The sequence below is a fragment of the Pangasianodon hypophthalmus genome, chromosome 9 (assembly GCF_027358585.1).
Source record: "Pangasianodon hypophthalmus isolate fPanHyp1 chromosome 9, fPanHyp1.pri, whole genome shotgun sequence".
NCBI classification, from domain to species: domain Eukaryota; kingdom Metazoa; phylum Chordata; class Actinopteri; order Siluriformes; family Pangasiidae; genus Pangasianodon; species Pangasianodon hypophthalmus.
This window is the reverse complement of record NC_069718.1, coordinates 20,438,581-20,450,926: the sequence shown is the minus strand read 5'-3', so window position 1 is coordinate 20,450,926 and position 12,346 is coordinate 20,438,581. Positions and strand designations below refer to the sequence as shown.

The window sequence follows — 12,346 nt, the reverse complement described above, 5'->3', positions numbered from 1 at the left end:
GACAGAAGACCGGAAGTGAGATGGGGAAGGGGCGGGACTGTCAATCATTCCGGTTTCATGTGTTGATTGGCTCCCATTTTTTATTAAGAAATAGTGCTAAAATTTTTATCACGAAAAAATTGCTCTTTTTTCCTGTTTTGGAGTGATAACTCGTTAGCATATCCTGGTATTAGAATGTATTTTATATTTTATAGTTTATATTTTTCTGTGCTGTTATCTTGGTATCACAACTTATTTCGCTTGTGATCTCGAGATAACAAAAGTTGTTTTCTTGAGATAATAAAAGTTTTTTCCTCGAGATAATAAGAGTTGTTTTCTCGAGACAACAAAAGTTGTTTTCTTGAGATAATAAAAGTTGTTTTCTCTAGATAAACAAAGTTATTTTCTCGAGATAATAAAAGTTGTTTTCTCGAGATAATAAAAGTTGTTTTCTCGAGATAAAAAAGTTGTTTTCTTGACATAAAAAAAAGTTGTTTTCTTGAGATAATAAAAGTTCTTTTCCTGAAATAAAAAATGTTGTTTTCTCGAGATCACAACTTATTTCTCTCATGATGTCAAAATGCACGATTAAGCATACACGCTGTACATCATAGATGAGCACATCCATTTTTACTCTGATCAGGGGCTGACACAGAGGAAATAGCTGTATGTTTGTCAGTGCTAGGCAATTTCCAAATTAGTTTCTGTCACTTGAGACTCAGAAATCTGCAGCTATACTGTGATCCTGAACAGGTGATCAGTTTCATCGCCAGTGAGATTGAGGGACTGGGATGTCAGCATGATGTTTCAGAGATGCCACCTAAATGGTTTGAGGCTCAGAAGACATTTTTACCTTCATCAAAATCATTGGAAGTAGGATTTAATTAGTACAGAATCGCCATAAGACGAATATATGACAGTGTGCCACTGACCACAGTGATGTATAGCCTAGTATCTACGTGATCTCAGAAAATAACCATTGTTATTGGAAGATCATGAGAAAATAAGTTATGATCTGCCACCCCTGTTGCCAGCTGCTGCCGTGGTGGCTCTGTTATGGCCCCTGGTGCGGCTTGTTGTCATTCACTGGGTTGGCACAGAGTACTCGCTGCCGAGCTTGTTTGCTGGCTGGTGTGCTCCTCCAGCCCCGGCTGCTATCAAGTGCCATCATGTTTCAGGGCAATTTCCTTCGCCGTCCTCTTCTGTTGCTGGGCCAGCTAGCCCCATCAGGAATGGCTTGGCTCGGTACAGAGATCCCATAGAGACTGGCAGCCATCCTCTGCTTCCCGGCAGCTTCACCTCCCCTTCTTTCTCTCACTGAGCGCTGTCTGGTCAGTCTCTCTCAGGAGTCATTCCACTCTGTCCAGCTGGCTTGACCAGTCCTATGTCTGCAACAAGAAGAGGTTTAACCGCTCAGTATTGTTAAAACAATGCACTTGCTCTTTTTTATTGGCACACCCTCATTTACAACATGAACACATGCTTGGTGTTTAGCACAGAACTGGCTTAACCACGGAAACCCAATTCAACTCATTGGTATGCAAATAAGCAATCACCACACAAAGGCACAACCATGCTACAATAGAAAATTATAGTGATTCACTTGCAATACTTCACTCAAATCTTTGATTGATTTTTTATAATGATTAATTTTACACATATTGATGTTTTCTTACAAACGTGAATCTTTCTTCACACTAACATCATAACCTCACATCCCCCACACTGAATTTTGCTCACTTTCTTGGGATACAGAGCTTACCCAGGCATTAAAAACACTTGAATTTAATCATCTTCACCTTTAGTGTGCACCAACATCCTAAATCTTGCCTTGGACACAAGCCAGTGTCAATGATCATATAATGCAGATGCCATGTTTTTTATTATTACTATTATTTATAGGCTCCAAGAAAGATATTCTAAGACTTTATCTAAATATAAAATGTTGTCTTGAACTTGTTATCTCTTACAACTTCTTTCTTTTCTGGGTAACATTTATAACCTAGAAATAAAAAGTGACCCCAAGACACAACTGTAGTCACCACTTCTGATGTTCCTCTTGTGCCTCACTTTGTGTGTGTGTGTGTGTTCCGTTACACTGCATTCCCGGTATGTGCTGTAGGGGAAAAAAATCAAAACAATGACCCGGGATTTGAGCATGACAGTGAGTCATGGTACTGGTCACTCTGTTTGTGGGTGTGTGGGTGTGTGTGTGTGTGTGCATGTTCGTATATATGTGTATATATGTGTGTGTGTGAATATGTGTATGTGGTTGTGTGTGTGTGTATATATGTGTGTGTTTGAATATGTGTGTTTGTGTCTATATTTGTGTGTGTGTATATGTGTATGTGATTGTGTGTGTGTATGTGGTTGTGTGTGTGTGTATATGTGTATGTGTGTGTTTGTATATGTGATTGCATGTGTGTGTGTGTGTGTGTGTGTGTGTATGTGTGTTTGTATATGTGATTGTGTGTGTGAATGTGTATGTGTGTTTGTATATGTGATTGTGTGTGTGTGTGTGTGTGTGTGTGTGTTTGTATATATGTGTGTGTGAATGTGTATGTGTGTTTGTATATGTGATTGTGTGTGTGTGTGTTTGTACATATGTGTGTGTGTAATTGTGTGTGTGTGTTTGTATATATGTGTGTGAATGTGTATGTGTGTTTGTATATGTGATTGTGTGTGTGTGTGTTTGTACATATGTGTGTGTGAATGAGTGTGTAATTGTGTGTGTGTGTTTGTATGTGTGTGTGTGAATGTGTATGTGTGTTTGTATATGTGATTGTGTGTGTGTGTGTGTGTGTTTGTACATATGTGTGTGTGTGTGTTTGTACATATGTGTGTGTGTAATTGTGTGTGTGTGTTTGTATATACGTGTGTGTGAATGTGTATGTGTGTTTGTATATGTGATTGTGTGTGTGTGTTTGTACATATGTGTGTGTGTGATTGTGTGTGTGTGTGTGTGTTTGTATATATGTGTGTGTGAATGTGTATGTGTGTTTGTATATGTGATTGTGTGTGTGTGTTTGTATATATGTGTGTGTGAATGTGTGTGTGTGATTGTGTGTGTGTGTGTGTGTGTGTGTTTGTATATATGTGTGTGTGAATGTGTATGTGTGTTTGTATATGTGATTGTGTGTGTGTGTGTGTTTGTACATATGTGTGTGTGTAATTGTGTGTGTGTGTTTGTATATACGTGTGTGTGAATGTGTATGTGTGTTTGTATATGTGATTGTGTGTGTGTGTTTGTACATATGTGTGTGTGTTTGTATATATGTGTGTGTGTGTGTGTGTGTGTGTGTATGTGTGTTTGTATATGTGATTGTGTGTGTGTTTGTACATATGTGTGTGTGAATGTGTGTGTGTGTGTAATTGTGTGTGTGTGTGTGTGTGTGTGTATATGTGTGTGTGAATGTGTATGTGTGTTTGTATATGTGATTGTGTGTGTGTGTTTGTATATATGTGTGTGTGAATGTGTGTGTGTGTTTGTATATGTGATTGTGTGTGTGTGTTTGTACATATGTGTGTGTGTTTGTATATGTGTGTGTGTGTGTGTGTGTGTGTGTGTATGTGTGTTTGTATATGTGATTGTGTGTGTGTTTGTACATATGTGTGTGTGAATGTGTGTGTGTGTGTAATTGTGTGTGTGTGTGTGTGTGTGTATATGTGTGTGTGAATGTGTATGTGTGTTTGTATATGTGATTGTGTGTGTGTTTGTATATATGTGTGTGTGAATGTGTGTGTGTGTAATTGTGTGTGTGTGTGTGTGTGTGTTTGGAGGCGGGCACTGGATGACAGAGTGGAAGGCGTGATCTCCCCTCAGCAGCTCTCTCTCTATCTCCATGCCTGCATTTGTGTAACACTGAAGCATCGCGGTTTGTTTACTGTGTGTCGTGTACACGGTGTAGAATCCCGGAGTAATGGTGCGCTGTGACTCTTGCCTGTAAGTCTGGCTCTGTGCTGTGGAGACTCCCCGCAGTCAGTGTGCACCTGGAGGCGGATTAGAGGAAGCTCCACTGGGGAAAGACGAGCTAAACGCCGCTCAGATGAGGTGATGGGCTCCGACAGGCTTTCGCACTGCCCTCGTAAGAAAACCAACCATGTTTCTCATGAATACCGAAGCAGTAAAAACTACACACCAGTCAATCAAAGTAATCCGGGTTAGTGTCTCCGAAGTGGCCCACAGCATCTCTCCGTGTCGTAAAGTGTCGCTTAGCGATAGGAAGCAGTTGTTTAGGTTGAAGCAGCTTCTCAAAACAGAGCCTTACACTACAAGTGTGTTCATTTCCTGCGTAAATGTGGGGTATAAACGCATTTACCTACACTATACAAACATATCCGGCTTTTTCATTTGATTTTCAGGTTGTGTACATGCCATATTGACAGTATAGCTGCATCACACGTGTGTGTGTGTGTGTGTGTGTGTATAAAGCCAGAGTAGGAGTCAGCTGCAGTGCTATTCCAAGCCTTCTCACATCACTGCTCTTTCCCATGCGGTTATTTTTGGGAAGTCTTCATTACCATGAGCTTTATTAATCATAGTGCTGGCCTCCCCTATACCTAGGCAACAGAAGTTTGAGGTGCAGCATGGTCTTGTGAAGCTGCAGATGCGTAAAAATAGATCAGCAACACTGGGATGAGCATGTTGTTGCAGTTACACTCCTGAGCAAAGAAAAAGAAAAAAAAAAAAGGGCCAAACCCCAAATGACAAATATTAAGCTTTTAATGGACTTAACAAATCATTGGTCAGAAAATGAGCAAGAATGAAACAAATGCACTCCTGAGAGCTCCTGTGCCATCATTTGCTCTTTACTTTTGTTGAAGTGTTTGGGGGAAAAGCTAGAAACAGGGAAATTCACTTATATAGTCTTCTTGTACACAAAGGTAAAATCATGATAATGATTAAAATGTTTGATGTAAAATTCAAACTAACACATGTCTAGGTGTACAAAAATTTCCAAAAATATCTTCTGGGAAATAACTTCTTAGTCGTTATTTGGTTATCTGTCACACCTGATGCAGCCCATCAAGGGCCACGAAGCTTAAACATGTAAAGAAATCAAAGGGAAAAGCTCCCATACTAAGTTCCTTTATCTATTTTTTAAATTTTTGCTAATTTCCTGATAAATGATTTGTTGTTAAGACCATTAAAAGCTTAATATATTGCCATTTTGGGCTTGGCCCCCTTTTTTTTTTTTTTTTTTTTTTTTTTTTTTTTTTTTTTTTTACCCAGGAGAGTACTTTTACACTCACTCACGTTCAGTAACTGCTTTGTCCTGGTCAGGGTCGAGGTGAATCCAAAGCTTGTGGCGGGAACACTAGGAGTGAGGCAGGAATACACCCTGGATGGGATGCCAGTCCATCACAGGGCACCGTGCACACATTCACACATTCATTCACACATAGGGGCGAGTTAGCATAGCAAATTCACCTACCATCATTTTTTTTATTTCTTGGGAGGGAGGAAGCCGTAGAAGACATGAAGGAGAACAAGCGAAACTATTCTCAGACAGTTCAAGATCAAACCAGGGATCTTGGAACTATAAGGGGGCAACACTACTTGCTGCCCACTGTGGTGTCCCAAAAATTGCTATCATTTAATTCAGAAACTAGATTTCTAGGAATACTCTATATGAACAAAGGTTTGCGGACACCTGACCATGACACCCATATGTGCTCGTTGTACATCCCATTCTACATTTTGTCCCCTTTTTACTGTTGCAATAACCTCCACTCTTCTGGAAAGGCTTTCCAATAGATTTTAGAGTGTGGCTTTGTAGATTTGTTACAATTCAGCCACATGAACATAAGTGATGTCACCCAGCATCAGTGCCTGAGGAGGCCTGGAGTGCAGTCCGTGTTCCAGTTCAGTGGGGTTGATGTCAGGGCTCTGTGCAGGCCACTCAAGTTCTTCCGCACCAATGTTGGCAAACCATGTCTTTATAAACCTCGCTTTGTGCACAGGGACATTGTCATGCTGGAACATGTTTGGGCCTCTTAGTTTCAGTGAAGAAAAAATCTTAATTCTAGACAATTCTGTACTTCCAAATTTGTGGCAGCATATGGGTGTGAATGTCAGGTGTCCACATACTTTTGCCCATATAGTTTACAAGCTTCAGTTGTCTCTGTTTCTGTACTGAACAGGGAAACGGTGTGTAGGATCATTTATGTTCAAGGGTGGCTGCAGGAATTTTGGGCCCTCATACAGGTTATTGCACTGTTAGCCCTGCAGCTTTGGTCAATTTTCATTACCTATGGTCAGCCCCCTTTGGCCCACTGTCTACTCTTGAGCCCTTGGATACACAGCCCTTTACAGCACCCCTGTAATGGTTATATTTACCCACTGCACACTTCCAGTAATCTACAAATAAACCTACAAATAAATAAAGTGTAGTTTAACGATACATGCAAGACATCAGATTAGAAGTTTAAACTATGTATTAATCCCTAATTTATTCAAAACTACATGTAAAATACTTAGAGTTAAATATAACTGCACTGCAGTGGTCAACCGACCAGAAGAAATGATTGTTCTGGCAATTCTTTTATGAATATATGATCATTTATGTTTTCTTCAGTAGTATAGAATGTTTTTCTAATTAATGCTGTGCTTAGACTTTGTCTGATGTGCAGTGTAGGGCGGGGTGACAATATAATATCGATATTACCATAAATTGTTTCACAACATGCTTTTTGGGGTTATCATGGAAATTGTAATATTATTACCATTATTAGTAGTAGTATTAGTATTTTTAATAATTATTATAACAGTAATATTATAACATATAATAGAACTATATATTATTTATAACATTTTAAAAATGCAACCATATTGCTGGCAGTTTGTGAGCAAACTTATATACTATATATAATACTAACATAATACTGATGCAAATGTATATTTTGTGTCATTGAAACGGCTTTGAGAATCATATGATATGATATTTCTGCCATCACCCCTTACTGCATTGGAGTTTTTTTGAGTGCGGATGCTTTGGGGTATGTTAATGTAACTCAGTATATATGTTTATAGTAAAATATGGAGAACTGGTTACATTTCAGTATAATTATTTGTGAGGAGCATTTTGGGTTGTCTGCTCAATTAATGGAATTTGTGTTGAAATACTTATGCACCTATGCCATGTACTTTATGCATACACCTATTACTTTTGCATAATTCCAGTTTAGTAATCTGGTACTCTGTTAGTTATTGCCCTCTGTCTCTTTTTTTGAGGAGGCGGGTGGATGGCGAGGATTAGAGGAATGGAGATAGGTGTCCGCTTCCGTTATTATTTCCAGCACCCATGGTCGCGCCTGGTTGTAGCCTACCTTGTCACCTTCTTCAACTTCCTCATCTTTGCTGAAGACCCTGTATCCCACAGCCAGACGGAGGCACACATGATTGTTGTGGGAAACTGTTTCTCTTTCATAGTGAATAAGTATCCAGGTGGAGGGTGGAACTTCCTGAAGGTGCTGATGTGGATTCTGGCGATCTGCACAGGACTCATTGCTGGGAAGTTCTTCTTCCATCGAAGGCTGTTTGGTATGTAAGCTGACCCTATTTTATGTTTGCAATTCGGCATATGATTGTGGTGTGTAATAGTAGTGTTTGTTACTGTTTGTAGTGCTGAGTAGATCCATTTTACACACTTACACTGTTTAGGTATTTGTGTACGCTTTGATGGTAGGACCTTGGACTTTCTCAGATTGGAGAGTTAGTTAAGAGTGAGGTCTCACAACAGCCTGTAGCATGATGATATTTGTGTACTTGATTTTCTTAACGTTCCTGACTGTATAGCTCTTATATGTGAGATGAATACACTTGAAAACATGGAAGCTCAAATAATAACTCACACCCCATCTGTTATAGTGCATGGTGCTGAGGAATCATTTAGTGAACATGACATATTTAGGTCACAATAAGACAAGTCCTCAAAATGCATCCTTAACGCAGCCTCTGCCTGTTTCTAACCTTTCAAACCTTACCAAACAAAAACTACACTGCCAAACTTCCTGACCTTCTGAGATGATAAACCCTTTCAAAATGAGCTTAAACTGTTACAGTAAACACATTAGAGCATGTGCAAATATACTGGTCATCAATGCCTATAAGTGTTGCTGTAAAAATATTGACGTGTTGTTATTTAACAGTCTGTTTCAGCGTGATTGAATTCTGTACTGTAAAGACCTGACTATACAGCCGTTTTTGGTTACTCCTATGAACCAGATCTCATCATGTCCATCAAAATGGAGTAACTATATCAGAATGAGCTCTTGTAGCCCATAATGAATCAAGTAACTGAGAGATTTTAGAGTACCTCAGACATTTTAATTAGGATGGTATAATTAGAGTGTGTGAGGAATAATTAGAATTATACCACAGCACTGTTGGATTCTCTTCTGATTGGTCAGCAGGTGTTGATTAATTTTTGATTAATCAGCACAGCTTTGTCAGCGCAGGCTGCCAGGCAAATCACGGGTTTATATTAATGTCCTGGAAAAGTCTGCAGTCTTGCATGACTCTGGCCTATGTTCAGTTTTAAGGATGCTCAAACCGGAGTCCACGCCTTCAGAAGCTTCTGTCTCGACGATTGCTCCGCTCTTGCTGACAGAACACTCTCCAGAGTGTAGCAGTATATCCAAAAAATCAGCTCTCATTTACACCAAACATTCTGCCCACATCACACCCACTCTATTTAGATTGCACTTGTTATTCATCCTGTACTTTATTCAACACAATATCCTGCTTCTCACCTTCAAAGCCTTATGTGGTTGTGCCATGGGTTACCTCAGTGAACTATTACTGCCTGTATATTAGGGCCCTCTAGTTCCAGTTCACATGTGGTCCTCAGATGTAGACTTTCTTCCATGGGTGGCAGGTCTTTCAATACTGTAGCACTCAAGCTTTGTAATCCTCTTCCACAGGGCTTCTGTGAAGTCTTATCTCTCTCCTGCTTTAAACACATCTCAAATGTCATCTCTTTTTTAGTGCTCTCAGTGTCTCGGTAACTAATCAGGTCCTCTCCTTCTACACACTATCTCTGTCTGGTTTCTGACATCTCAGTGTACCTTTATGCATCTGCTCTATCTCCATGAAGTCTTCTTGTATAGATGATTGTATGCGATGGTTATTGCATTAATGTTTTTTTTATGTGAACAGGAAAACATAAAGAAAAACATACATTTTCTCTGTTTAAACGTTCTGTAAGGAGAATGAATGCTTATAGCTGTAAGTGACATTGAACGATGAAGTGTAATTTGTAGCATGTAGTGATATTTGATATTTTATGCTTTTTTTATGGATTGTAAATAAGCTGTTGGACAGCACAGTGGCACAGCGGGTAGCGTTGCTGCCTCACAGCTCCAGGGTCCCTGTTCAATCCTGTGAGATTAATTTCATTTACATGTGTGAGGGTTTGTCTACAAGCCTGTGGTTCTTCTTTATAGAGACATTTACACCTTATACACAGTGAATAATATCCTCTAGCTATTTAATGGTGCCTGTTTGTGACAGTTTAACTAATGTATTGCAGTGTTATCTGTGGTCTGCCCGAGAAAGAGCTGTGAATAAGAGGCTTTATTTAGAATTTCCTTCCATTACAGAGAGTGCATCTGAAACCTTTAGTCATGTTGTACAGAACTAGGCTAGCAAGCAGATGAAGATGCATTCAGATGGCATTACTTTGGTGTGTGTGTGTGTGTGTGTGTGTGTGTGTGTGTGTGTGTGTGTGTGTGTGTGTGTGTGCGCTCTGATGAGCCTCTTAAGATCTCTTGTTGCTGTACAAGTATTTAAGTTTCTTTAGTAACAACTCATTCACTGGGATTTCATATAATCTAAGACTAATAATAAATTTATTTTTTAAAGAAAGCACTTTAATTTTACAAACAGATGCATATAATTATTGATATAGTTAAGCTTTCTGTAATGAGATGCTTATGTGACATTTATGGAAGGAGTCTCCAGTTTTCTGACATGGGGCTTCAGGACAGAGATATTGTGCTTTCCTATCCAATTTTTGTCTAATTTACTTGAAGAGAAAGAAAAAAGAGATGCTGGTGAGGGAATGACTGTTTATAGCTGCTGTAGGAATTAGCCTAATGTTGTGGACGTTCCACAACATTAAATGTAACTATGAACTGATACAAAAAAAATTATTATTCTTTAGTTAAGAAAAAATGCAGTCATTGGCAAGTTGCTGTGGTATAAAAGGAATAGAACACTATAATACAAGGACATGCCATTATAGGAAAATAATCACACCACCCTATTGTCATTTATTTTCTTTCAGGAAGTGCATCCTGTCATGTTTCTTTCCTTACTTATCTCATATCTGTTCATTATGTAAAAGTATGAGAGAGAGAGAGAGAAAGCAATGAAAACTGAAACTGAAAAGTGAGAGAGAAACACGACAGGATATGTGGCTTAAACTATCACCTAGTACTCAGCTACTTAAGGTTATGCATTTCCTTTAAGTTTCTATCCTTTTCTCTCTCTCTGTCTTTCTCACCATCTCTACATGTATTTACTTTCTCTCCTACCATTGGTCTTTTGCCCGTCTTTCTTTTTCTCTTTCTAGGTTTCTCTTTATCTTTCAGCCTTCCTGCTCTTTCAGCCTCTGTCTCTGTCCCTGTCCTGAGTATAAATTAGCCACTAGGTGTGGCATGTCACATCCTTTGGTCTTCAGTCATTTCCTGTGAAGGACACTGCACCCAGCCCAGCCATACTTTCCCTTCAGGGATCATTTTCACAAAGCTTCTAATGCCAAACACCACATAGTGAATAATAAAATAATAAAATCTCTTCTTAGATTACCACCAAAGATGAGATTATATTAACAGATATCACTTCAGTCAGTCTCAGGAGGGAACAATGTGCTTTCTAATGAAAGCTATGTGGTAGCTTGCTGAATACTAATGGAGGGTGCGAAACAATCAAAGCCTTTTGTTGTTCATTGTGCAGCCCACTCTCTGATCTGAAATGCCTCAGAAAATGAGTCTGTTAGATTTAGAGGATGGATGCCAAAAGTCCTACCGGAATAGAGACACAATCTGCATATGAATCATCTTCCTATGTCGAAGCCCTTTAAATTCTATAATTTGTTCTCCTCAACTGCTTTAAAGGATTAAAACAAATCAATTGTCAGCCAAAAAAAAAATAAAATACTGTATACGTCTATTTGCATTTGCTTTACTAGTTCACTAAATTTAAAGCACCTCTATTAAAACCCACCTACAGTTTGTCAAAAGACATACATTGATACTAGATCATGAATATTACTATGAAATAAAAAAAAAAAAAGATTTGCGTATAGACTGTGGGATAGTATACACTCAGTGTACCTACAGTATTTTACGTATATTATAACAAGCTACCTGCAAATTTTACCTTGAATTACAAACCTAAATGTAAATCTTAATAAGCTTTAGACACTTGAATCAGCAATGTATATCAACTCATTGCCCATTCTTGCCTGTAGTTGATGATTCAGAGATGATTCATATTCAAGTGAGTCATATACAATATAAAACTAGAGAACTTATATTAAAGACATATTTTGAATACGGTTGATATCATATGATTTTCAGTAGTCCAAGATGGAAGGGAGTGCTATAAGCTTTTAAAAAGTCCTTGTATTATAAGTGGTGTGTACAAATGGTGGTGGCCAGTATGGAGAAAAATATAATGGCAAATCATAGTATTTAAAGAAAAAACTTACATAAACTAGAATCCGCTTTCAGCTGCTTGTTACTGTCAGAAATAATAACGTAGCCATTGTTATAAAAGGCATCATGATATGGTAATTCTACTCATAGAAAAACGTATTGTGTTATAAATTGCTGTAATTAGGGGGCCAAGCACCGAAGGTGCATAGGCACCCTATTGTTATTCTATGCTTTCTTCTTCTTCTTCTTCTTCTTCTTCTTCTTCTATTCTGGCTAGAGTTGTGAAATTTGGCACACTGATTGGGGAGGGTCGAAGGAACATTTTGGCCAAATTTGGACCAAGTGTTGCCAACGCTGTAGCGCCACCATCCTATCCTGCAGGGCCTAATTTGGAAGTACTTTTATGGTCATAACTTTTGAACTGTTTGTCCAAAATTTAAAAGCCATCCCTGGATTCCCTGGGTCGAGACGAGTTCAATGCACCCTATGAGGTCAAAATTAGACTTTTTTGTCATCTTGGCTATTGTTAAAAACTGTTTTTTCGCTGCTCCTCCTACAAGTTTTCTCCAGTCATCACCAGATTTGGCACACATGATCTTCAGAGTAAGCCTCACAAAAATTATCAAAAGAATTTTGAATATTCCGAAGGGTTTGTCTGTAATGGGCCAACAAATCTGATGGCGAAGCCGCCAAACAGGAATTG

General features: G+C 38.7%; 1 protein-coding gene across 4 annotated transcripts in view; it reads left to right on the top strand.

Moving 5' to 3' along the window:
- Positions 1–3,757: 3,757 nt before the first annotated feature.
- Positions 3,758–12,346, top strand: part of tmem117 (transmembrane protein 117) — a 54,113-nt gene continuing 45,524 nt past the window's right edge. For 2 of the 4 annotated variants that reach the window (XM_034307074.2, XM_053236789.1), the window contains exons 1-2: positions 3,758–4,139; positions 7,217–7,522. In XM_034307074.2, the coding sequence (XP_034162965.1) occupies positions 4,034–4,139; positions 7,217–7,522 (412 nt within the window). In that variant the 5' untranslated portion in view covers positions 3,758–4,033. Of the gene's footprint in view, positions 4,140–7,213; positions 7,523–12,346 lie in introns of all 4 variants that reach the window. The other 2 variants (XM_034307075.2, XM_034307076.2) reach the window with 2 other exon arrangements.